The sequence below is a fragment of the Camarhynchus parvulus genome, chromosome 1, assembly GCF_901933205.1.
Source record: "Camarhynchus parvulus chromosome 1, STF_HiC, whole genome shotgun sequence".
NCBI classification, from domain to species: Eukaryota; Metazoa; Chordata; class Aves; order Passeriformes; family Thraupidae; genus Camarhynchus; species Camarhynchus parvulus.
The window spans coordinates 22266204-22292942 of NC_044571.1; the positions used below are offsets into that span (position 1 = coordinate 22266204).

Here is a 26739-nt window from a genome sequence, read left to right on the forward strand (position 1 = left end):
AGGGAACTCTTCTGCTTTATTGTACAGTTGTGTTCTTGACTGTGGAAACCAGTTAAAGGAAATAGGATGAAAGAGGGGAGAAAGTGAGAGGGAGTGCAGTCTGTATGCCTGTAATGTAAATTAGGCTTTTTTCCATGTTTTTTCACACCCGCACAGCCTGCCCTTCCCCAGGAAGGGAGTTGGGGTGACAGGGATTGGGCACAAGTCTCAAGGCAGAGCAGGGAGTTGTCTCAGACAGCACTGCCCCACCCCTCCTCTGGTCACCTTTCCTGTAGCAATGCTCAGAATGTTTGAGATAAAACACGCTTAGATTGGGTCCTCTACAATTACGATTATCAGATGTCTAGATTTTGGGTTTTTTTATTTTGGTTTTTTTTTTTTGGGGGGTGTGTTTTGTGTGTTTGTGTGTATTTTTAAGAATCATTTAATAATAAATATCTTATTTGAGTTGGGAAAATGCTTACAAAAATACAACAAAGTAAATATATACATGCTATAGATAAAAGAATTTCTTGTAAAACTTTGCTTCATGTTAATTTGAAGCCAGACATCACTGTAGTTACATTTCTGAGATTCAAAAATATTTTGTGATTGGCCAGTTTTTGTAAATAAACTTTCTACCAATTTTTTAAGTAATCCAGTCTAGAAGGTGGACATTATTTAATGATTGGTGTTCCTCTGTGTTGTTCACTATTATTTTGTCTGATAGTTCTGAATGACTTTATGTAGGATAAGGAAAAATGAAGCTTAACTCATTTCAGCGTATCAAGAAAGTTCTAGAAGCTCAGAAAAAAATCCCTAAAGAAGTTATAACTGTTTAGGGTTGTTCATTTAATTTGAAAGATAGTAGATAAACCCAGTATGCATTTACTGAGATTTGGAAAAACTGTTCTTTTGTTATTGAATGAACATTTAAATACTGTGACTATTCAGAGGGTGTAGTGCTGGTTATGAGGTCAAGGGGTATTTAAACCTGCTTTGGGAAGAGCTTTTACAGAAAACAACAGTGTGATTAGTTTTCTACAAATATTTCAAAATATATGGACATATTGCTAAAAATTAATAAAAAATTAGGCATGTTCAAAAATTTCTATGCCTTGGATAGTTCTTATTTACAGTATCATACAACAACATTACTTTATTATAGAGATTTCTATATGTTACAATATGATAATATTGTAATTGCTTTTGTTTAAAAACAATCAACCAAACACACACACAGACATAAGACAAAGCAACAAAGAAAACCCAAAAAGAAAGCCATACATATCCGCTTAATAACTTTCAAAATTACTTATTTCAAGGGGACAAAGGGAATAGAAAGAAGAAAAAACAGTTCATGTTCTTGGTAAATGAAATATTTTTTGTATCTCCATATTCTGTAAAATACATTAAATACTTAGCAAAATGTCAATATGAGGAGAATCTGAAATTTTATGGATTACATAATTTGTCATTTTTTTCTACTGACTAGCTGGTTGCTCTTACATTTCAGCTAATCAAGATCACTGAATGCTTTCAGAATGTCTGTCTAATGAAAGGGATGTGAGTCTTTAACCCTGACTCTCTATTGAGGTCAGACCTGTGTACATGTCCAAAACCCCCTTGGGAATATGAGAAGAAGGGAGGGCCAGAGAATAACAGTGATCAGTGAATGAAAGCTGAGATGTACTGTTCTACATTAGTTGTATTAGATAAAGCCTGGGAAACCCTAGGATATCTGCAGAGTCGTCAGTTTCCTGTATTGATATAATTTATATTTCTGCTGAGTTTTCTTGTAACTGGTCATGACCTGAACAAGAGGATCAAAAAAAAAAAAACAAAACCTGAAGTCATTTTGGTTTTCTATTCTACACTGGAGCAAAGATGACTTCTAAGCCATGTCTTCTATTTCCCTACCAGTTACAGAATAAGCGTAGAGCTACTGAAAATCTTCTCAGGTTGAAAAAGTGGTGACTGCAGTTCCTGGAAACCATCAGTTTAGCCCTGAAGCCCCGATTCATAGACTATTTAAGCATCTCTAAGAATGTCTTGGGGCACAGATTTATAAACAAGAACAAGTTGTATTTCCAGACACACATCCATGTTAACTTCAATCTGCATTTTCTTCAAAGGCCATAAATGTCTCATTAGCCTCAAATTACACTCCTCTGCCAATAACAAAATGATTGTATGTGATCGTATCTGATTTCAGATCTTCCTTGACTTCTCTGTGTGGTGTGCTGCCAGAAGTTGTTATTTTGAACTGAAAATTCTGATTTGTATTGATTATTTTTGATTGTTTGAATGAGTGATACTTCCAACTAAGAATTTTTTTGCAAGCAGTTTGTATGCATTTTTCTAATATTTGAAGCAGTAAATAAAAATATGGAAAAAGTACAACAATATTAGTGATAATAAATAAAGATGTGACAAGTACGTCTTCCTGTAGACTCAATATGTAAAGGCATATTAAATAGCTGACTGTATACATATAATTGAACATCAAACTAGTTTTGATATATCTGAAAACCTTTCTAGAATGTTTACAGTTTTCTATTTTAAAATTAATCCCTAACTGAAATCTGTGACTCTCTATTTACATCTTTCAACATTTTCAATGATGTATCTAACATCATATTAAAGTCATCACAGTTCACAAATTAATAGGCAGCGTACCTTCTTCCTTACTTCTCAATATTATTACTGAAAATTATTTTCTGTGTCTTCGTGTATGAGCGTGTATACATTTCACATGTGAAACTAACCTTAGGAAAACGGCCATTCCTCTAGCAATGTTGATAAGCTGGAATGTGTGATATTTTCTGCCTAATTGTGATATTTTCTGCCTAATTTTCTTGTCTGAACAAGATATTTTTGCTTTCCTTGCCTCAGTTTGAGTTCTTTGCTTCAGTATAATAGCAAAACCAGTTATCCTCAGGATGCACAGCTCCCAGAGCTGGAAGCTGGGGAAATATGGAGAGCTGAGTGAAGCCCCCTTAATCCAGGAGGAAATGGTTAGTGACCTGCTACTTATAGCAAATTAGACACACACACAAGTCTATGGACTCAGATGGGATACACCTGAGGAAGCTGGTGAAGGAGCTTTAAACTGCTTTAAACCACTTACCAGCAGTCCTGCTTAACTGGAGAAGTCATGTTGGTGGAAAATTAGCAAATGTAATGCTCATCCACAAGAAGGGTCAGAAGGATGACCCAGGGAAATACAGGCGTGTCAGCCTGTCCTGGATGCTGGGGAAGGTCATGGAACAGATCATCCTGAGTGCCATCACATGTTGTGTGCAGGACAGCCAGAGAATCAGGCCCAGATGATACTCACAAATGGGTTTACGAAAGGCAGATCCGGTTTGACAACTTGATCTCTTTCTGTCATAAAGTAACTTGGCTGGTGGATAAGGGAAAGGCTGTGGATTTTGTTTATCCAGACTTCAGTAAAGCACTGGATACTGTCTCCCACAGCATTCTCCTGGGGAAACTGGCTGTTCATGGCTTGTGTGGGTGCAGTCTTCACTGGGTGAAAAACTAGTAGGATAGTCAGGCCCAGAGAGTGGTGCTGAATGGAGTTAAATCCAGTTGGCAGCTGGTCAGCAGTGGTGCTCCCTAGGGCTCAGTATTGGGGCCAGTTTAATGTCTCTATTGATGATTTAGAGGAAGGGATTGCATGCATCCTCAGTAAATTCACAGATGATACTAAATTGGATGGGAGTATTGATCTGCTGGAGTGTAGGAAGGCTCTGCCAAAGGAACTCAACAGGCTGGATGACTGAGACCAGTTTTTTGAGGATTGATAAGGCCAAGGGTCAGGTCCTGCAGTTGGGTTGCAATGGTCCAGACTTGGGAAAAAGTGTCTTGAGAGCTGTTCGGCTGAAGGGGACTTGGGGGAGCTGTTGGAGAGCTGGCTGGATGTGAGCCAGCATGTATCCAGGTGGCCAAGAAAGCCATACTGTTCAGTACATCACATTTTTTACAATTGCATATTCTCTCTGCTGTATCAGCTGAGGATTTCCTTCATGTTGTCATTTTTGGTTCTCTCCCTGCTGGTAATGTGTTCACTCTTATTTATTTGTCATTCCCATTTCATTTTCTTGTTTTGTTTCCTCTTTTTTTGCTTGCTGTTTGCCCAGAAATTTTTTTTCTTTATCCGTCTTTCATCATCTGGATCACTGTGTTTCCTTCCACCTTGTCAATTTTCTTAGTGCTGTTTTCCACATTTCTTAGAATGTCATTACAAACTTCTGCAGTTGGGTGTCAAGGGAATAAGATCTGTTGCTCCTCCCTAAGCACAGATATAACTGGAAAATCTGATTTGTGCTGCATGATCAGTAAAGTGTGCCAAAATCAGGATGGGACAGAGCAAGAAGAATGCTACTCAAAATCAACCACCTGCTGCTGATTTCCATTGTTAAAGATGGTAGCAAAAATCAGAAGGGAAAGTGATGCTTGTGGAGGAATTTTGAGAGACCCATTGCTGGCTGACCACTCTGAGTGCCAGGGAGCAGCTGAAGTGGGGCTGTCCATGGCAGAGGATGACCCAGGAGCTGTGGGCACTGCGCAGCTGGCAGGGCAGGACTCTGAACTTCTAAGACTCCCACTGCGGGTGTGCTGAGGACAGGGACAGGACTCTGCCACCACCCAATAATTGTAAGGCCAGGCAGGGTGAGGAGTCAGGTCCAAGGTCTACCTGGGGACCCAGTGAAGCCAAGATCCAGGCTGGGTGTGGGGTTGGGCATAGGGCTTCCTGCAGCATAACTCAGGGACTGACAGCCCTGGTGGTGCCCCTGGAGACATGAAAATTAGAGCTGTTAATGATTTGTCCTTCTGAAATGGTGCTCAAATTGCAAGTCCTAGAGAAAATGTCAGTCGAAATTTTGGTCCCTCACACATAATATATATCTGGTATTTTTCTGGCCTCTGGTGTTCTAATGTTTCAACAGTTTTGTGGTAACAGTGCTAAAATGAAATTCCAGGAGTTTTGAGATAATAAAATGTCATTCAAATTATTTTCAATATCTGTGTCCTGACTGAAAACAGGACCTGCTTGTCCCCTTAAATATAATTTTGATATATACATGTGTGTTCATCCTACCAAATATAAGGTATCAATGTCAGTTTCTTATAACAAGGAATTTTTTGCTTGTGGAATTTTTTTACCTGTAGAATTGTTGTCTGTGCTTCTGAGTTGAGTAATGGGTAAAAAGGAAGTTCCTAATTTATTTGGGCAGGTAGAATGTTGATGTGTGTTTATTTGTACACTTTTAATGGTTAGCATATACATGCAGGTGACTTGCATTTCAGTAAACATTTTCAGAATTATTGTATGAATTGCCTTCTATTTAAAAATAAAAGTAAGAGAATGCAAGCAGGTAATGTTACATAATTGTAACACTATGTAGGCCAAAAGCTGACTTAAGAGATTGTAGCATGCTTTTTTTTTTCTTTTAACTTTCCATTGTTCTGTCAGATATAGCAAAAAAAAAGAAAATAATAAATCTGTATCTCATTTTGACTGTTCTCACACTTGATTTGAACTAATCATTTATTGCATTCATTCGAATTTCTGAATTAGATGGAGGTAAATTAGGTTGTCATACAGAAAAGAAGTCATGTCTGTGAAAAATATTCTCTAGTTGTCAACTCATAGCAAAAAGAGATTATCCAATACAGGAAACAAAAGTAATGAATGGTTCCTGTGGGAGTGCAAAGAGGCTTAAAAAGAAGATTCTGTTTATTTAGGGCAGAAAATATCCTCAAGCTAGCACTTGAATGTGACACTCTTCCTGAAATCCGAAGTGTTTGATCTGTGGTTTGGTTTGGAAGCATATAGAGAAGCAGAAAAATTTGTTTTGTGGAATAATCTTATGGCTTCAAGTTTAGCTGTCTTAACTTACATATCTTTGGAAACACATAGCTGACAATGATATCTAAATTTCAAAAAACATTTGTGGGCCTTGGCATGGAAGCAGTGTGTGGATATAACTTTTTTAGCTTTTTTTAATTTTATTTATTTTTTTGTTTAAGGTTTATGCCAACATAAATTTGTCTGTTGATTTGAATTGTTTGTTTTTTCTTGGCCGCAGGCTGACTGAGTGGGCTGGACTTCACTGAAAGGAGCCATTTCACTGGGGCAGTGGAATAACTGTGGATCTCTCATCACTCTACTTGTTGGGAAGTGCTGTGTGTTGCCAGGGTTAATTCAACACTGAAGTCTGGGATGGGCCTTAGGGGCAAACACTCCCTTGTTTCTTCTGACACTGGGATTTGTCTACAGCCAGTCAGCTGAGGCACCTACCACAAATCAGCTTTTGTTTTTTTGTTGCCTGAACAAAGATTTTCCCTCACTTCATCTCCTGTTGACTACTTTTTTATTAGTTTTCATTTTCCTTGACTGAATAATTTCTCCTGGCTGTGGAAAAAAGAGCCCTGCTGATGTTGGTTTAAATAATGTCGAAACCAATGGGACTCCTATGGCTGCCTTTGATCTTCACACCAGTGTGTGTCATGTTGAATTCTAACTTCCTCCTGTGGATAACTGCACTGGCTATAAGATTTACTCTCATTGATGGCCAAGCACAATACCCAGTTGTTACTACGAATTATGGCAAAATACGTGGTTTAAGAACACCTTTGCCTAATGAGATCCTTGGTCCAGTGGAGCAGTACTTGGGTGTTCCTTATGCTTCTCCTCCAACTGGAGAAAGGCGGTTTCAGCCCCCGGAGCCACCGTCATCCTGGACGGGTGTCCGCAACGCCACGCAGTTTGCCGCTGTCTGCCCGCAGTACCTGGATGAGAGGTCACTGCTCAACGATATGCTGCCAGTCTGGTTTACAGCCAATCTGGATACTGTGGTGACATATGTTCAAGATCAAAATGAAGACTGTCTGTATTTGAATATCTATGTGCCCACAGAGGATGGTAAGTACCCTGAGAACCACACTGCGGTGTGCTCACCGGTTCAACATATGAAGAGTGTCCAGGTCTTCAAAGCATCTTACTGAGTTTCATCCATGCTTTATCTATGGAAATGGATAATGCCTCTGAATATGCATTATTAGTAATACTTTGTAGATTGAATATGCTTGCACAGATTCTCTTACTTTTCAGTGCAACACCAACCTGCAGTTTGATTGCGAGTAGTGGCCAGGGTATGTCAGCCAGCCTTAAGCTAACATCTAAAAGACAGCTGAAAATCATTCACAAGAGAGGAAAGGGGCAATAAGCAATAACATGAAGTAATATAGTCATTTTCCATGCACGAATGGTACAAATTACATACTAGTTTTTAAAGGAGAATTTACCTAATTTTTTCTGTATTTTATTACAAAATTTCTGGGTATGCTGTTAACTCTGCTTGATTTTAATAGATAATAGAAAATTGTTATAGTAATTCCATCAGCAGGAGCTTTTTTAGGATTTGTGAAACTTTTCAGTCCAGCTTATTTTTCTTCATTCACTAAATTTAAAATGAAGTCAAGGTGATTTATTATGCAGATTTGAAGAGGTGGCTTTAAACTTTCATCTGTTTTGTGCAATACTTTCTCAAGAGAGTTACTTTAAGCCCCTTTCTATAGACAAAAAGGATGAACACAATTGGTAATACAGAACTCTTTGAACATTCACATGATCTCAATCTTAAAAATTGTAGCTGTATGGCATGATTAATGTATCTTTGGTCGTTTTGAATAGTATTGCTTCCTACAGACAAGAAAACCTGTTTTCATCAGGCCCCAAACAAGATAAGTCTATTATTTCACAAGGAAATAAAAATAGTACTAGCGCTTGTATTTAATATTCCACTAAAAGCTAGTTCTTTCTGCCAATTAGAATGCAGTTACGGATGTATAACATGAGAGATTTCTCCCAGATATGCAAATCCCTTCACTTTTGCTGAGGGTTTGATTTACACAACCAAGGCATTGTTATTTCTCAGTAACCATCTCTAAATATGCAAATTTTCTACTTTGATTGTTATAATCCTTCTGCCTTGATTGGCTTCTTTACTCAGAATTTCCAAGCTGTTTGCCAGCAATAAACATACCACCTTCTTTTCCTGTTCTCATCAGCTGAAGCAAAAACTTGAAAGCTAAAGTAAAGGGGTAAGGTTTGGGAATACTGGGGGCTTTGAAAACATAAATACTACCAAGGTGCTTAAAGGAAAAGTGCTGGGAAAGGAAAGCTGTGTTTATGGGGGCTCTGTATGCATGAGTGTGTGTGCATGTGTGTGTGTGTGCCCCTGTGTGTAGACAAAGGAGCAGGTCTTTACAACTCAGTTCTTTCCTTCTTCCAGTCTCATTGGACTCCTTCTTACTCCTTGGATAATGACATAGATAATTTTTTTCCAAATTTGTTTATGCTCTGGATTTTAGCCTTCATCTTTTAATTAGTCACTGGGGTAAGCTTGCCCTGAGAAAGCATTCTGGGTTTAGAATTTTTTATTTGTTCTCACTGAAGGAACATCAGCTCTGCTAACTCAGTCTTATTTTAGAATCCAGTTTTAATAAATAATACATTCATCCAATCTAATAATAGGAAGTTTCATTTATTAATTAGGGGATACAGGAAATTAGACATGAGAAAATATATGTGAACATCTAGGAAAGTTTTCATTATCAAATGAAAAGTAGTAAAATACTGTGGGCTGAATGACTAGCAAGCTATAACACTAGTCTTGCCATAAGAGCTAATGACATTTGCTGTTAGATTTAAAGTAGAAAGGACTGAGAAACATAATTTCACATTCTGTAGACCTTTTTGTCCACTTATTTTTGCAAAAAGCCTGGTTTGCTCTTCCTGGTTTTAGATTTTCTTTAAATAGCATGTAAATGGTATAGAGTTGCTTTTATATCTCCTGTTGAAAATGCATACACATGCATAAAAAAATGTAGCTGAATAATGAGATGACAAGGTTTGTGTTAGTGATGAGCTGAAGGTAAGGTTGCTCCTCTGCAATATGAATAACATTTTTAAAATATTCCATTGGGAAACAAGAACATTAAAAATGAATAAATTAAGTACACAGTGTTTTAATTGTATGCTGTTTATCTTATCACTAATTAATAAATCTCAGAGGCTTTTTGGTGAGGAATTTATGTTAACTTCTGACCATAAAGATTCTTAATGGGAACTGACCTACAAATCAGATGCTCTAAGTTAGTGTGTCTCCAAATCACTCTAAACAGTCTTAAATAGTAGTGCATACAATCTGATTAAAGATGTTATGCTTCATTATATGAGTCCTAGTTGGCAAAAATAATCTACGTTGTTATGGAAACAGACCATGAAATTAGTTTTTGAAGCAAGATTTCAAAGTGAGTGACTTTGAATTAAATTCACATTTTCAATTCTTTCTTCAGTATAGATTGATTTAAAAGAGCTTTGAAACTGTTTTCTAGAAGAAAAGGTGGCTGGAGTCATCCAAACCTAATAAATGCTCTGATTATGAAACGTACTCTGAATAATTTTTTTTTTTTTTTGTGCTTTGGAGAAAAGAATAGAACAACAGCTAATGAATTAACTGCAGTCATTTGCAATGCTTACTTCAAAGCAATTCTGGTGAATAACTAAACAAAAGCTCAGGTTTGGACATTTTTCATTGTTTTGTTTTGTTGCAGTTCTTTTTCAGTATATAGCATTACCTGTTTCTTATTATTTTTTTGGTTTGGTGAAAGAGAACCAAATTTTGGCCTTGTACTTTCAATAAAGGATTGACTAATAAATTCACTAATAAATGACTAATAAATATATCCTTCCATCTGATTTCAGAATTGCTTCACTAGAATCCTTCCACGACAAACTAATGGGAATAGGAGAAGAATAGAGTCACTTTAACTAGACAGATAAGTTTAGTTAGTTATATTAAAAGAGTTTGAAATGTTACTGCTATTGTCTGAAGAAGTACCAGGAAATTAAATAACATATAAATCTATAGTTCCTTAAAATAGTTTGAGCTTCTAAGTTAAGAAATTAAAATAATGTGTTACATAGTCTGTGTCTGTATTAATCCTAGCCTTTCTTTAGACTCAGAAGATGCTGGATTTCAAATGTCAGATAGCAGGAGAATCCCATCAGAATTTCCTATGTTAACATGTCCTTACAAAGCAAAAGCTATTTTTCTTTTTATGGGCTATCTTTTTTCATTTTAGGTGAAAATATTATTTATCATAGAAGTCAATATACATACTTAGAAGAATAATACTGCAATTCTGTCTTGTAGATTTTTATTCTTTTGCTGTTTTTCACTAGACAAATGTTTTTTGGTGTCCCTTTCCTTATAGCAATACTTCTATTTCAGAGTGTCTAAGGTAACTGGAGATTTTCACTGTTTGTTTTCTTTTGCCTTTGGAAGGGAAAAAAAGTTGAAACCACTGTGATCCATTGAGATTTTTTATTTTTTGTTCATAAGTATAAATAATATTACAGTTATTTTAAAGACGCACACGCAAGCAATAATAATAAAATCTAAGAAGATTATTTTATTTTATATGTCAAACCTATAGTAATAATAAATTACTCAGAACTGAAGCAAATAAAATACTTATAGTGAAACTATCATTTTATCATTTTGCTTTCTAAACATTTGGCCTGATCTGCAGTATTATTTTTGTGGGTGTATGTTTTCTAGGCTGCTTTTTCAGTTACTATGAACTGTAATTTTCCACAAGAATACTTGAATGTCAGTTTTGAGGAGGTCATCTAGGGAGATGATATTGAGGACAGTGTGTTTATTATAACTTCAGTCTGAATATGGGTTTATCTACAGTGGAAATGCTAGATTGAAGAGGACACAGGCTGTTAATCGGCTGTGCTTAATCCCTGGCCTTTATCATTTGAATCTGTGGATTCTGAAGGAGATTGCTAACTCCTATCATAATCGGGGTAAAAGAGTGTAACAAGAAACAAAAAACCAGAAAAGACCCTTAATTTGTATTTCTTTTGTTATAAGCTTCAAAATTTTATTAATAACAAAGCAAGATTTAAAAGAAAAATCAATACAGCAAAGCAAAAAAGAACAAAACCCAACAAGAACAAATAATTTTATGTCTGTCTAAACCTGCTATGTTCAGATCAAAAAAGAAAATAGTAAGGGTTACTTTTTTGTTGTCTTTGCTTGATCAATAGGAAGCATATATACTTTTAACTTATTTTGGCATATGGATAGAGTGTACATTTTGCACAGGGGTGGAACTTTTTATCCACTCTGTATCTGTTGCAGATTAACTAATGAAGTGTTTAGCATTTTCTTGTTTCTTGCTTGTGAGCTCTTGTAGGATTTACTTCAGAATAGATACAGCTGAAGTGACAACAAAAGGTGGGAGACTATGACACTTATTAAGGCTGAATGGGTAGGTGATAATTTTTCTTTAGGTTATTGGAACTGAGGTTTGCCCAGGATTTAACTGTGGAATTCCAGGAAGAAAAAAGTCTTGTGCAAAAGCAAAGACATCAACTGTGCTCCTTCTCTGGAAGAGATTGACTAAATATACCTGCAGCTCTTGACTCTGTGTCTGTTTGACTGAGAAATAACAAAATGAAAAATTTGAGCAAAGCTGATTGAGAAGATGAGCCTCAGACTATCTCTTTTGCATATTATGAAATAAATAATGACTGCTTAATATATAATTGAGTGCTTACAGTTTTCTTCTTGCAATTGCTGTTGAGTGCAATGTCTTTAACGTGGAAAAAGCGTTTTTATCAAAATTATCCTAATAAACTTAATTGATAAAAATTGGGGTTTTTTTTCTTTTTACTTTGAGGCAAAGAAAAAGATAGTGTAAAGATTAGTCTTTCACTTCATTTTGATGGCATAGAATAAAAAAGTAAGCTAATCAAATGGCCTCTTTGTTACCATGAGAAATAAGGGATCAAATGTAAAAATAGGGTCATACATAAAAATAGTGTCACAAGTGAGCAAGATAGTTGCAATATGTTCAACATACTTTTTGTTGAATTATTAGAAAGTGATGCTAATAATAATAGTAACTTGTAATTTCCAAATAAATTCAATTTTCTAGACAATAGATTCTCTAAACTTTATGTAGTTTTAGGTTTCAGTATATGTATATCAGACACTTTTCAGGTTATCTTAAAATTTTAATTGTCCTATTATCTCTTCACTACTTTTATAAATATAAGTAGCTACTTAAGAAATCAAAGCAAGGATTTATGTATATGTATATGGAATTAAGAATCCAATATCTCTTGTATATATGTTTACAGTTTCTATTGTTTCTCAAAATCTTTACTACATATTTTTTAAAGTCAATTATAATTTCTGTAATTGGCATAGGAACACAGAGTTTTACTCATGTTTTCTGACATGTGTTTAAAAGCAAATTAAATACCTTTGTTTACTTCTAAAATATTTTAAATCTGTTTTAAATCATACTTTGGACTTCTATAGATAATAATGTTTGAACAGTTTCATATTGCAAATAATGTTCTTCTGAAAAAAAAACCCAGGAGGAAATAAAACTTTGTTTTCAGTTTCAGTATTGTCATAGGTTTTGTCGGTGACTGGTTTAACCCCCACCTATTCAGTCAAATTTTTTTCTACTCTGGAAAACTAAAATTAATTATTAAAATTTTGTTATGTAAATCCATTTCAGTTTATAAAAACACATTTAAAAATTACACAAAATAAGACATATCCTTTTGTAAAATGACTGTATTTCTTTCCAGGGTGAGAAAGATTGATAATAGATAATAATTACAATACAAAATGACAATGTTGTAATTATTGCATATAATACCAGTTGAACATAAATATATACTTTTTAGGATCAGAGAGAAAATTGCTCTCCATTGTGAAAGATAAACTCCCTGTTGTGTCAGACTGCCTCAAGCCAATTCTTTCACTGTTAGGGTCCAATATATCCCCTCCTCCTAATCCAGAAATATTGTGGCATCTGTGAGAAAGGAGGAGGCATATGTCTGGCTGTTCTCTGCCTACCAGGATAAAGCTGTGGGTAATCCAGGCCCTCATTTTACATTCTTGCTTTTAACAGTCGCAAATACCTTCTGACACCAAAGAATAGGACTCTAATCTAGATGAAATAAAGTTCTTAAATCCTTAGAGATAAATTCAGATTTAGTTGCTAATTTCAAAATGCTGTCCTTTCCCCCAGGAGCTGCCCATTCCACAGGCACTTTACAGGATTGCACCCAAATGGCCTTCTCAGGAACTGATACGCAGTGAAGCCTAGCAAGAAGACTCAGCATTCAATATGACTTTAGTTAATCCCAACAGGATTTTTGGCACCGTTTCCTAGAGTCTCATCATTACCTCATATTGAAAAACCTGCTAGAATGGGGGGGAATGTTCTTTAAAACACGATGAATCAACATTTTTTGTGCAAAGGCAAATTTATGTTATCCTTTTAGTTTAAGAACAGTGCCTTTGGAATTGTAGAGGCTGTGCCATTTGGCTCAGTGACACAGAAGAAGTCTTTAATCATGTGAGTCATGAGACAGATTAGAATTAACTGAATTTTGTCCACTGACTCCCACTTGTCTATTTGGGGTGCTTTTTGTTTTGGTTTGGATTTTTTCCTGTGTGTTTCCTTGGGGTTTCTTTTCTGTTTTGTTTGGGGGTTTTGTTACTTTGTTTTGTTTTAAATGCAGCTTCACTCCACTCCTGAAAAACATGTCTTCGTAAGCTGCTGCTGTTCTCTGTGTGTCTCCTTGCTTGCTGTCAAAACACGAATCAATGTGATACCTGCTAACGCTGAGGCTGTGCCTCTGTGCTAGAGCAGTGCAGTGGGCCCTTGGCAGGCTTCTGGGTGGTGAATGGTGCAGAATATGTGCAGTCAGATCTGATCAGTGTCTTGGCCACATCATTTGTATCAGCTTTGATTTCCTGGAAAGGCTCTGTGGCCTCACTGGTCTTCCTTCAGGTATTTTTTGCATTGGTCTGAAAGTTTTGAGAGCTATTTGTATCTTTTCATTCAAATTTGGTTCAGTTTCCTTTAATTTGCACATTAATTGCAGGTTCAAACAAAACTGACGCATGCTGAATAGCTCAGCTAAATCACAGGGCTCATAAATCAGTCACATCTGTGAAAATATTTCAAGGAATTATGCCCACATCAAGGTGGTAGTCATAGGTAGTTTGTCAACTGGGAAAATTTGCAATTCTCTTCTGCAAATGTTTAGGTATCTTCAAAATAAATTAACACTGGTTTGAAATAAAGCAAATGCTCATTATTTCCTCCAGAGGATTCCTGAAACAAGGGCAAGAATTTCTCCTGAACATAGCTTTTTGCACAGTACTTTGGTTTGCAATTGTTTTTAGAGGGGAAGAATATTTCTGGTCTTTATTCAGTGCTTCTTGCTTAACAGTCCACATAAAATTCTCAGAATGGCGTGTAATCAATTATGTATGCTTACGTTTTAGGATAGTATTAGTTGAATGTATTAGTTGTAATCCAAATAGAACAAAGGAAAAAAAAGGGAAAAAAAGAAAGTTAATGATAGCAAATTTCATTTGTGTTTGTGATATTATCATCTGAAGAAATATGGATGAATTTATGTTCTTGGGGTTTAAGGCTTTTTTTAGTCTGGACCTTGCTCTTGGTACCCAAAGAGACAAACAATAAGAAATAATTATTATGAAACCGTGAAAATGAGCTAATGCGTATAGCTATCTGGTACTGATGTGTTAAAAATCCATTATAATAGAAGGGAAATTTTTCTTTTACAGTTCTTGCTGTAGGCAAACTTTTAGTGAAGAATAAATTTAGTTGCAATGCTAAGCCAAGTTCCTACACTATATATATAGGGAATTTTAATTACAAATAGATTTCTGGTGCCTCATTCCAAAATGCTTATAATTGCTGGGTTGATGTTAAATAGATTTTTTCATTGACAGGGTGTGACATGTTTAATCTAATGAAGGGAAATTGCTTTGTGCAGATTCAAATGACTATTCAATTAGTCACTGGTAATGTTTACAAGCCATCATAGCTGGAAATCATGGATACATTGTCTGTTTTATTAAATATGCAGTAGGGCAAATGAAAACCCAATCCAAATATATACACTTCATCCTCTTTCAAATAAATTGGTATCAAATTAGCTTTTATGTAGTATTTTTAGGGTGGCCAGGAAATTAAAAAAATCATTCTGCATTTGTAATACTGCCCCCATGGTAGTGCTTTTGCTGGCTTTTCATGCTTCATTCAGACACCAGAGGGAGCACAAGTTTCCAGCAAACTCATTTTTTTCTGTCCTTGGGAATCACAGAGAGACACAAATCATGCTGGTGAATGCAGTAATGCAAACAGGTGCTGTTTTTTACTGTTTAAACAGATAAGAAGGGATCTGATTCCACCTTTCCCAAGCTGAAAGTTAATAAAGTTGACACTGTTGATTCTGGTGTTGTGGACTGTTGAATTTATACAAGGGATAGGACTTTTCCAAGCGAAACATGCACTCACACTGACAAATTTTTGCAAAACTAAATTTTTTTAATTGTAAAATAATAAATGTTTGGATAATAAGCATACTGGAAATGCACCAGTTTTTAAATTGAATAATACTTGCAAGGCATTCAATGGCAGAGCAGATTCCAAAGTAGAGAATTTGATCTGTTTGGTTGTGATGAGTTAGTACAAACATTCCTGCTTCAAAAAGTATTGATTTAGTCCTTCCATTTCAAAACCAAAATATAAAGAAATAAGATTTTTTTAAATGAATGTCATTTTCTTACCAACTTCTGTTTTATGGTTATACAGCTCAATCATGTGAAGTGCCAAATGTGTTTTGCCTCCTTCTTTTTCACTGAGGCAAAAATGTTAAGCATGCTGAAGTTTCATTCTAACTTAAAGCATCTTTCAAGTTTTTGCTATCACTTTGTTGGAATTAACAATATAACTAAGCTGTACTATGTCATACAAGGCGCCAAATTACACAAATGCTGGAGGGCTTCCCCTCCAAAATACCTTGCTTTCAGATTCATAATGTATCTGATTCAAACAGACTGGTTTTTTATGGTGTTAAGGATTTTAGGTCCTTTTCTCATCTACCTAAACCCTAGACCTTGTTCTGCCTTCAGGAACTAGATCCAATAGGCCAAGTTACAATTGATGTCTAGGGTGGGTCCTTGGGAGTTGTATCAAATCAGATTTTTACTGTGATGTTGCATAAAGCCATCCCTATGGATTAACTGCTACGCCTTGTCACTAACAATTGCCTGAAAGTAGAGCTAAGTCAAAGTGACACAGACATTGCGCAAAAGGAGCAGCTCCATACAACAATCTCTCAGTAGGAATGCTTCAGTGAAAGCAAATTGAAGAAATAGCTGAATACAAATAAATGCACTAATGGGAACTTAAAGAGTGGGATAAGGTTCTAAAAGTTATATTGTACAGTATATTCTTATTTTCATTCTCACAGGGTTATCCATAATGCCTTCAGTGCAGTGTTATTCCCAGAAGTAAACTGTAGTAGATGAATTAAATAGGTAAATTTTTCTTCTTAACTGTGTCCATTTTCACAATAAATTGCTGAGAGGTGTTCAAGCTTTATTTCTTCTCTACCCAATTTCACTATTCCTTGTAACCACTTCTTCTTACCTGCTTTGGCCACTATCATTTTATAAATGAATCCCTTTGCTCACTGTACAAAGTAAAACTATAAAGTAAGTGTAAATTCAGTTTCCATTTCCAAAAATGGTGGTATTTGGATATTTTTAAGTCACACACAAGAAGCAGCAGTAGGTGAGAAAACAGCAGCTATGATTCTTAAATAATTCTAGGAAGGGTAGCTATGTATATATTAGATATCCAGTGGATGTAAAAGATCAAGCAAAGAGAGAAAGCCTGATTCTCCTTTGTGTCTTAGTTCTTCTGTACCTGACTCCTTCAGTGGGCTGCTCAGCTATGCTTGCCAAGCTGCATTTGGCCTATGGGATAGTACATGGGGATCCTAATGCATCCTGCTGTAGTAAGCTGGGGTTTGCTTTAATTTCCTCGCTGTTGTTGGCTGTTGTTTTCATTTTTCATTTTTAGCTGAACATTTCTTCCTTGGATTTTTAGTTGTCATCATGAAATGTTCACCCCACACCCATGTATAAATATGCCCAGAAAATGTTTCGCATATTGCAAGAGTAAAGGGGAAGGATGATGTTCAGATACTGACTTTTGAGGGTTTTTTAAGTGTCTGTTCTTTAAATGCAATGTACACTTTCGTATAAAAGTGCCTGAGCATCTAAGAAGGCCGTGAAAGATTTCCATTGTGTAACACTTATCCTGCCTTAGTTCAAGCAGTAATTTTCAGTTTTTAGCCCCTTTGAAAGTGTGGCCTGTAATGATTAAGTTAATCTTCTATTTTTCTTCAGAAAAATGAAGAATTTATAACTAATTTATAAGTTTAGAAAGTATCTACATGTATCACATTTTTTAAAATATTATGAAATTAATCACTTATTCCATTTTTGAATGTTCCTTCTGGATTTGTTCCTTCATAATACTGTATCAAACTTCTAAATGCAGGTTACTTTACCATGCTTGTTTTGCATATTTAATACAGTAAATCAAAATGTCTTAGTGTTGGGATAATTAACTTGATTCTTTCAAATTCTAATATATAGCTTTTGGATTTGACTGTCTATATTCATGTTCTTCTTCTTCTTGTGATCTTTATTCCTATTTTGTCTCAAGACAAATGATAAGATAGACACCGTTAGTTCCTAAAACCAATTATAAAACAGTTATTTCTGCATTATAAGTGGACCTAATTTAAGCATTTTTTCCTTCATGATGTACTAAGCAAAAGGGCTACTTTAGCACAAGTAACTTAATTTTTTGGTGACTTTTCTGTTTTGTGTTTCTTTTGTAAGCCTAAATTGGAACTACAAACATCTACCACTCTGCCTAGCAATTTCTCAATTTCTTGTATGGATTTATTGCAAGGCTTTTTGTTTAATAGAGAAGAGATTTTAAGTAAAATTGCCTGCTGTTTTTGTTGTTGTTGTTGTTGTTGTTGTTGTTGTTGTTTTTGTTGTTTTGTTTTTTTTTGGTTTTTTTTTTAATAAATTACCAAAACCACTGTATTACTTAGATACACTGGCACTGAGGCATTCTGAGGTCTAATGGAGAGAGACATGAGATTGATCATCTGTTGCCTTTGTGCCTTGGTATTCCATTTAGAAAATTAGTATCACAGGGTTTTTTCTCTGATTAGCATTAGGAACAACTGCAAGAATATTCCTCTGGGTGACAAAAGTTCAAGTTACTTCCCATATACTTATAATCTAAAAGACTGTATTCCTTTTTTTTCTGTGTGTGCATAGCTTTTTTTAGGATCTGTCTTACTCCCCTTGGTGATCCATTTACTGGCAGAACTTTGCATGTCATTACATTGTATTGTAACCTCCAAGCAAAACTCTGAAAGGTCTAAAGGACAATAGATTTGGGGGCCATTGTAGCACAATGAATTTAAGTAATTGGGGAAAGAGATTTAAAACTAAGGCATCTAGGAATTGGTTTGGGTCATGTACTGATAGAAGATTGAAGCCTTGCTATCAAAGTTTATATTTAATTCTTTACTCTAAATATTCACAGAGTAGTCAGAAATCAGAAAGCAGATAGAATTTTTTCCAAGAGTTAAAAGGAAAGAGAAATAAGGAAATAAAGAAATAGGACTTAGGCCAGAAGAAGATCCCAAGGCATTGAAATACTGAAAGGTGGGGAGAACTTTGTGGCTGGGTAAGGCATATAAGCTCTCAGTGTAATCTGTTTAAACTCAGAAGAGATCAGCTAAATTTCTGAGGAATGAAAAAAGGTTGTTACTAATACATGATGCAGAGTTAATAGGTTTCTTATAAAGTTTACTGAAAGCAAGAAGTCAGAAGTGGATTTTGGAAGAAAGTATGCTCTTTGCAGATGCAACAAATGGCTTGGAATGTTTCTGTGAGTCCTTTAATTTTCTTCATTATCTCTCAACTAATAAAGAAATTACTCTTGAGTGCAATATTAAGTGTTTGCTCTAACAAATGTGCCAGATGGCTATGATCTAGCTGGCATAAACCTTATAGACCATTCTGAAATGAAAATGTTGCATGACCTATAAGCCGCCTCCTGAGAAGAGACCTAATGGGATATGTATTTTACACTGGGTCCAGAACCCTGGGAGCACCAGATGCATTCTTTATGCACAGAACTTGTTTAGTGCCATTTTTTATCATCTAAGACCCTAACCCATACTGACTTTATTTACTTTCTTGTGGCTCTTAAATCATCCTTGAGGGAGCAACCAACTACCTTTGTTTTCAGAATTTAATTCTTTGAAGGCATTGAATTTTGTACGCAGCGCACTTACTCTGTGTTGAACTAGAATACTTTGGGTTTGTACATAAGCCAGGAGGTGGTTATTAAAAATATCCCACCTTTCTCCAGTTCCCATTACCTTAACAAAGCACTTGGTTGTGTATTCCCTAGCTTTATTCCTCTCATCATTTAGCTGTAACCTTAGCTGTAACCTTGACATGATTCCACAGTTTAAATAGTTCCATAGAGTACGTGTCCCCTTGCTACTGGCAAGTGCATTTCTCCATCTTCTCCACAAATTAGAAGGACTGAAAAAAATTCAAACAGAATTCAGGTATTGCAGTATAAAAGATAGCTCCATGAATTGAATATGCACTTTCTTAGTCTATTATAAATGCCCTGGTTCTTAACCTAGGTGTAAAAAAACATTAATGGAGGATGCTTAAGCTAATGGATTTTATCCAAGTGAGTAGTGAATCTAAGGCACGCACACTATGAACAGCCAGTTTATCTAATGTGTTGTAATGGTAATGATTCACACCCTGAGAATTTAAGCATGTGTCAGCTTTAGTAATCAAGATGACATATGAATCTGTAATTGGTGATTTTATCTTAGCCATATCTGTAGACAATGTGAACTACAAGTGAAACAGAATAAAACAGTAAGGGTTAGTACCCCTGTATTTTCATGACCATAGAACAACATATTGGTCATGTTGAGCACCATCCCCATGTGACATATTGTTAGGAAAATGAAAAGATTTTCTGGGATTATTTTTCATCAATAATATGATTGTAGTAATTTGGAAGTCAGTAGCTGTGATTTGCTATGTTTGTGGAAATTTTAGACCTGCATTTATTAACACTTCTTTTTTAGCAACCCTAAGCATGACATACTCCTGCAGGCTTAATGCTGCTCAGATATAGCCTTTGATAATTCCTGAAGTTTATGAACACATAGTTTTAAAAGCCTTACATATTGTTTTCCAAAAATATGTTGGCTTGCCTGTAGCCCAGAAATTATATACACCCTTGGGAATTTTCCATGAACAGTTAAAATGCACTAACCTCTACTTGATAATTGCTTTGAAAATTACATTCATATTTGATTGACATTTCCTTCAAAATTGCCTGTATACACTGATAATTTGCATTACACCTCAGTACTCCCTACTGCACAATAGGGTAGCATAGATAAGCTCTCAGGTAAGAGAGATAAGGATAAACTCCACATTTTTGCTGAACAGTTACATTTCTTAGATAAAGTCACTGACTGAAAAAATGAGAAGAGAAAAATAAAATGCTCTTTTATTCTCTTACAAGGGCTGTCAGTGCTTCACCTAGGAGGAAAGTATTTTAAGGAAGCTGGTAGACTTCACAAGTCTCCACCTAGAGGAAAGCTTCTGTTGAGCACAGCAGCCCCCATGGGAGGAGTTGTAAGCTCTGTTGGATATATTAGCACTGTATTTGTTTTCTCAAGGCCAGCAGACAGTAAGTGGAGTCTTGCACAGTCTGCTGTCAGAACATCCAATAAAGGAATATCTGATGGCAGCCAAGTCACACGGTGTGCCCAATACTCAGGCTTAATGATGGAGAAAGCTGCTTTGGGGGGCAATCCAAAGCTTTAGCAATATGGGGAAGTGCTAACAGTTAGCAAATGGTCACGACAATACATTTCTCTAGTTTGGACCTCACTGAGCAGGACTGATTTGCTAGACAAGGTTGCTGAAGGAGGAAGCAGCAGTGACAGCAAAAAACGCAATTTTCAACATCACAGGGAAGCCTGGCCTGAATTTCTACCAGAACAAAGAGTACACAGAGAGCATCATTAATCCTCTCTGGTGAGACTGGACCGTAGCAAAGTAGATCTAAGCTGCTAAAGAAAGCCTACATTTTCCCAGAAATAACAGTACAGATACTGCAGGACAAGTGGATAAAAACAGTTGTGATAGGATACAGACATTTCATTATGACCTTTCCCACTTTTTTTTTCCTAAGTAGCACAGCATCTTCACTATTTCTTAGCTATGGTCTCTTTACTATCTCTATCTACTTTTTTTCTCTGCAAATAAGGTAATTTTCTGAGTCAACACTTGGCTTTTTATTTTCCCCTTTTTCTACTTATATTCGCAGGTCTGAGTAGACATATTTGGTAGTTCTTATTTCATCTTTTAGTGTTGGCCAAAATAAGTCCTTTGTTTAGCCATAAGTATATTTATTTTATCAAGAAAAGTCATAATCTGTGCTATGATGAAATTGAGATATTTTCTTAGGCTTTTATGTGCACAGTAGTTAGTTTTGAATCAAGCTGTACGATAAGACAATATTACCTCGTAAAGAATTTTGTCATACTTAGAAGGTTTAAATAGACTACCATCAGTAAAAATATGTTTTTGTTTTAGGTCAAATTTATTTGTTTCATTAACAGTTGAAATGGGCTTTTGCATAAGGAAATACTAAATATCTACTATATTCTGAGTGTATAAACACACCCACATGCCTACATGCACACGATGCACACACACACATATATACATACAAATAAATATCTCTTTGTCAAGTTTCTTCTTATCTAGTGCATTCTTTAGTAATCTGACATTAAAATTTTTAAAGGAAGTTGCAACCTGATCCATTATAAGAGCAGAAATTCCATCTGAGAGAAGATGATAACTCCTTTGATTCATGAAATATAAGTAGTTCCCAGAATCAGGGAATGCTTGAGATTGGAAAAGACCTCTGAAAATTGTCTAGTCTAATGCTGCTGCTAAAGGAGGCTCACCTAGAGCAGGTTGCACAGGACAGTGTCCAGGTGGGTTTTGAGTATCTCCAGAGAAGGAGACACCACAGCCTCTGGGAGTCCTGTGCCAGTGCTCTGTCACCCTTACAGTAATGAATAGATTCAAGGGAGTCTATTTCCATTTGCATTCAAATGTATTAATTTTGCAGTTATTAATGGCCATTTATTGCCAAGGTGGTTAGAAACTTCTCATGATCTGCAATTTTTAAGCATCTTTCGTGTTCCCTCATGAATTTTTCATTCTCATTCTTTTCCTGTTGTGTTATTATGCGGGATATACCACAGTAGTTTGCTTTCATTGATATCTCATATGAACTTTATTATAGAAACATTAACAGCTCCTGGAGTTTTGAGAAGCTTTGTCTTACATATTTGCTATCGGACATTATTTTCCTCAATTATTTAGTCTCTTTTCCAGAATTTCTTATTGAACCATTTGAAAATAATACTGCTGGATTTTATTGAACACGGTGGATGCCTGCCTGTCTGTTGCACATCAGTAGCCACCTATTCATTCTTTTCTCTACTAACAATCCAGAATGGATGTTCGTGTTTGGAAAAAAATAAAAAAGACTTATCAAGGTTTTTCATTATCCCTTTTGATTGCCTACTTACCTGTTGAAGAATTACAGCACTGCATTTACTGGAGGTTTCAGTATCAGCCTGTGCCCTTGAGATTCCACTGGACTGCTAAAGAACACTTATGCATTTGTAAAATAGGTACCTTAGTTAGCATTAATTAACTTAGTAATTATTTGTTTATTTCTTTCTTCTACCTCCATTTCTTCAAACACAGGCATGTAAGTAACTGGAAATAACTACTGAGAAATAAACTGCAATTGTCTTTTCAGTGCTGCAAATTTCTTCACTATAAGAAAGAAACTCCACTCCTTGATCTGACTTAGTAAAATTAAACTTATGTTCTTTTGCTGTACGTAAATACCCATCCTGTAGATAAATAGATTATTTTTGTCTTTAGAGTTGTCAGCTCAGCATATTCATGAACAATAAATAGGTTTAAACCTTTTAAATTAGCAGACTAACATACTCAAAGCCTGCAGCTCAGCATTCAAGTTGGATGACAGTTTTAACCATTTTTTATGAAGGCCTTTCTATAATTCTATTTTATTCTTGTCTTTTTTTAAAGAGCTCTTCAATATATACTCCTCCCCCCAATTATTTTCTGTTTAAACTACACAGCATATAATGTTGGTAATGGTCTTTTTTGTTGACAACAGTATGTCTAAATTTAACTTCAGAATTAGCAGGATAAACTTCAATAGAAAGTCCTTGTATTAAGAATTTACTTTGCCAATAATTAGTGTACTGCAATAATTAGCATATTAGTAGCCACGTGACTTGGCAGATTTATGTTCCAGTTTTATATACTTGGAATCTGTTGCATTTTAAAGCATTTTTTTCTTTGTCAATTTAACAAGAGCAGTGCATCCAAAAAAGAAGAAGTCAGGCTGTATGGCAGTGTAATTTCTGTACTGCCAACAGCTGTTATGTGGACCACAAAGGCTAAATTCTATGAGCAAAACACTATTGCCATTGTGTATAAAAAGAAAAACATAGAAGAAAATAAGTAAAAGGTTTCCAAAATACAAGTTAGAACCTGCTTTTAACTTAGTTCTGTGGAATCACCATATCTTAATTTGTATACATTAACAGATTAAACTAATGAGAACAGAAGAATGTGTCTTCTCTGTGTTCCTGCACTGGCTCTCTCAGATATTTAATAATATGAGAGCTCTTGCATAAAAATCATTTGAGTACCAAAAAACCAAAACACCTTGGTTCTTAGCCATTTATATATTTGTTCTCTTACTCAATCTCTCTGACTCCTCGTCTTTCACAATGTTTCCAGATCTTTCAATGTCCTGCATGACAATTCAAGGCAGCAAGAAATGGTTTAATTTTGGATAGTCCTGACTTAAACACCAGCTGGCCTAGACTGGTGGTAGGGCTGCCAATTGTTGCAGTGGAGAATGTAGAGCTCCTTAGTCAATACTTGCTTTCCTCAGAGGAAACATTAGTTTCTTGATGAAAGAGGTGTTATTTGTAAAGAATAACATATGTAATCTGGTATAAAAGAGCACCAGAAAATTGTCAATTATGCATGTAACACAAGGTGGTATTGATTACCACTAATAACTGAGAACAGCAGAACTCTCATGGACTAAATTTACTCTCTGTCTGTGTTTTAAGAACAAAAAAAATCACATGAATGAAAACATTAGATACAGAATAGAGCTGAAAGGACTTTTATTTTCTCATTTATTACTTTAATTAAAGCAGCAAAGTAAATGCTTTTGCATAGAAAAGAATTTTTATGATGAAATTAGAGTAAGAAAATACTTCTTGACTTCCTGTATGAAACATTTACTGTGATCTAAAGATAAATTCTTGTTAAACATTGAACTTTGCTTACTATTACCTGTTTTGGTAAAATATATGGTACAACTAGTGTTTTATTATTGTTATGTTGGTTTTCACCAAACTGAACACAACAGTAATTCCAATGATGCAATTATCTGACAGGATTTTTTTTAAAGATTCTTTTTTTAGCGAGTATCCAGTATGAAAACAAACTAGGAAACAAACAAACAAACCATTGTAGGGATACCTACTTCCTTCAAGTCTTAGTATGTTAACTTTGTATAAATATTCAACTCTCATGTTAAAGGTATTTCCACAGAATTGAATGCTAGTCAAAGCTGGATGAAGCAGGACACTCTGGATGTATAAGAGCCTATATTGAAAGTGTGTCCTTTATGCATGTGTGGCAGCCTTCCCCACTGTTTAATTGTATCTAACTGAGAATTCAGTTCAGTCAAAGAAAGAACAGAGACAATTTCTCCCAGGCTGAGCCTGGGAATCTTAGATGAAAGAATTCAAACAATTATTATCTCTCTTTCTGTAACCATTGTTTGTAGATATGGTTCTCCAGAGTGTCCTATTCATAGTCACCAATAATGTGAGATGTTTCTACTTTGAGACAATCAAGTATCACCTTAGCGAGTCACATTATAGAAGGACCTGCTACTTTCATTAAATGCTTTTGCTTTCTGATCCACCTGGAGACTGGAGTCTTTCTTTCCGTCCCTGACTCAACAGCATCATCTAACCAGCAGTACAAATTGGCCTTTCTGCTGTTACCCAAGAATATATATCCAAAAGTCTCAACATTAGAAACAACAGCCCACACGAAGCTGGCACATGATATCCAACCTAGATACAGAGCTGGCTGTGGTGGAAAGCCTCAGGGCAGCAGAGGTGGGTGTAGCTCAGAGCAGGAGCCAGGGATGTGCACCCCATGTATGAGCCTTTCCCCATGGAGGTCCTTGCAGGAACATTGCCCTGGAACTGCTCTGTGCCAGTGGTGTGGGAGGGTGCAATTACAGCGAGAGATTGTGAGGCCACTGTGGCTGTAGCTGAGGAATAGCAAAAGAGCCTGGCATTTGGGACTTCACTGACCTGAACCTGTCTGAAAGTAGTACTGACAGATACATAGCAAATAATGCAGATAGATAAATAATGAGTATGTTTACTCTGAGCAATAAGAATGGAACTGTATAGGTGAGGAGGATTCAAGTACTGTGGCTTATACTTTGATGGTGCATTTTCAGTGATTTTCATCTACTTTAGCTGAGTTTTATAAAACAAACTATGTAGGCATATTTTTCTGTGTATTTTACATTTTTGCATATATTTTATATTCCATATATATTTGTGTATGTGTATATATATATACTTATCTTTGAAGAGCTTTCAAGTAAAAGGCTATCTTCAATAGAGTTTATCAGTTTTTATTTGGAATTCTAAGTTATAGTGCAAATTTAGTCTCATGAATTAAACTTCTGTAGGAACAATTTTTGTAACAATGCAGCTTGCTTTTACAAGGCAAAGAGAACAATAGTCTTTAAATTTTTTTCTTGTCCATAATGATTAGAAAAAAAAAATAAAATAATAGTTCAATCAATAATAAGTCAAATAATAGCCTAATTTTTTGTACATAATAATAACTGACTGTGTTGGAGATTCATTAGAAACAGACCATTTGGTGTACAGATATTAATTTAAACTAATTCTACTTTAACCTCAGTTGTACCTGACAAAGAAAGCATGTATTGATTCATTAAATGGTGAAAAAAATATTAAATTTCTAATAACAAGGTAATAATAATTATAATAATGTAATACTACGATAAGTAATAATGTAATACTACTACTATTTCTACTACTAATGATATAATAATGATGTAATAGTATGAAGAATTTTTCTACTCCACAGATTTTTTTTTACCCTGAGTAACCTATTTGACAGTACCAAATTACTAGTAAATCCTCAAAACAGACACCATTAAAACAAAAAGGATCTGTTTGTTAAATAGAGAATTTAATTTCCTTCATTTTTTTTAAAGAGGCTCCATCTAGACTACATGTTGTTGTCACTTATCAGATCTAATTAGATTAAGAAGGAAGAATGTGATAGAAGTTTTCTACTTCTTGTCATCAAAAAGTCTTTTTAGTTCTAGCCTAGGGATATCTGTATACTGCTACTTCACACATGGCAGACAACCTCTTAGGGACTCATGGAAGCCATTTCTTTTTTCCCCATATTTGACACTTCTGTGTTCTTCTGAAAGCTAATTTGCATTTTAGTATTATGGGGT

General features: G+C 35.4%; 1 protein-coding gene across 2 annotated transcripts in view; it reads left to right on the top strand.

The window, feature by feature from the left end:
• The window catches only part of NLGN4X (neuroligin 4 X-linked), a 159744-nt gene that overhangs the window by 44989 nt on the left and 88016 nt on the right, over positions 1-26739 (top strand). For both annotated transcript variants that reach the window (XM_030949747.1, XM_030949755.1), the window contains exon 3: positions 6078-6913. In XM_030949747.1, the coding sequence (XP_030805607.1) occupies positions 6442-6913 (472 nt within the window). In that variant the 5' untranslated portion in view covers positions 6078-6441. The remainder of the gene's footprint in view (positions 1-6077; positions 6914-26739) is intronic.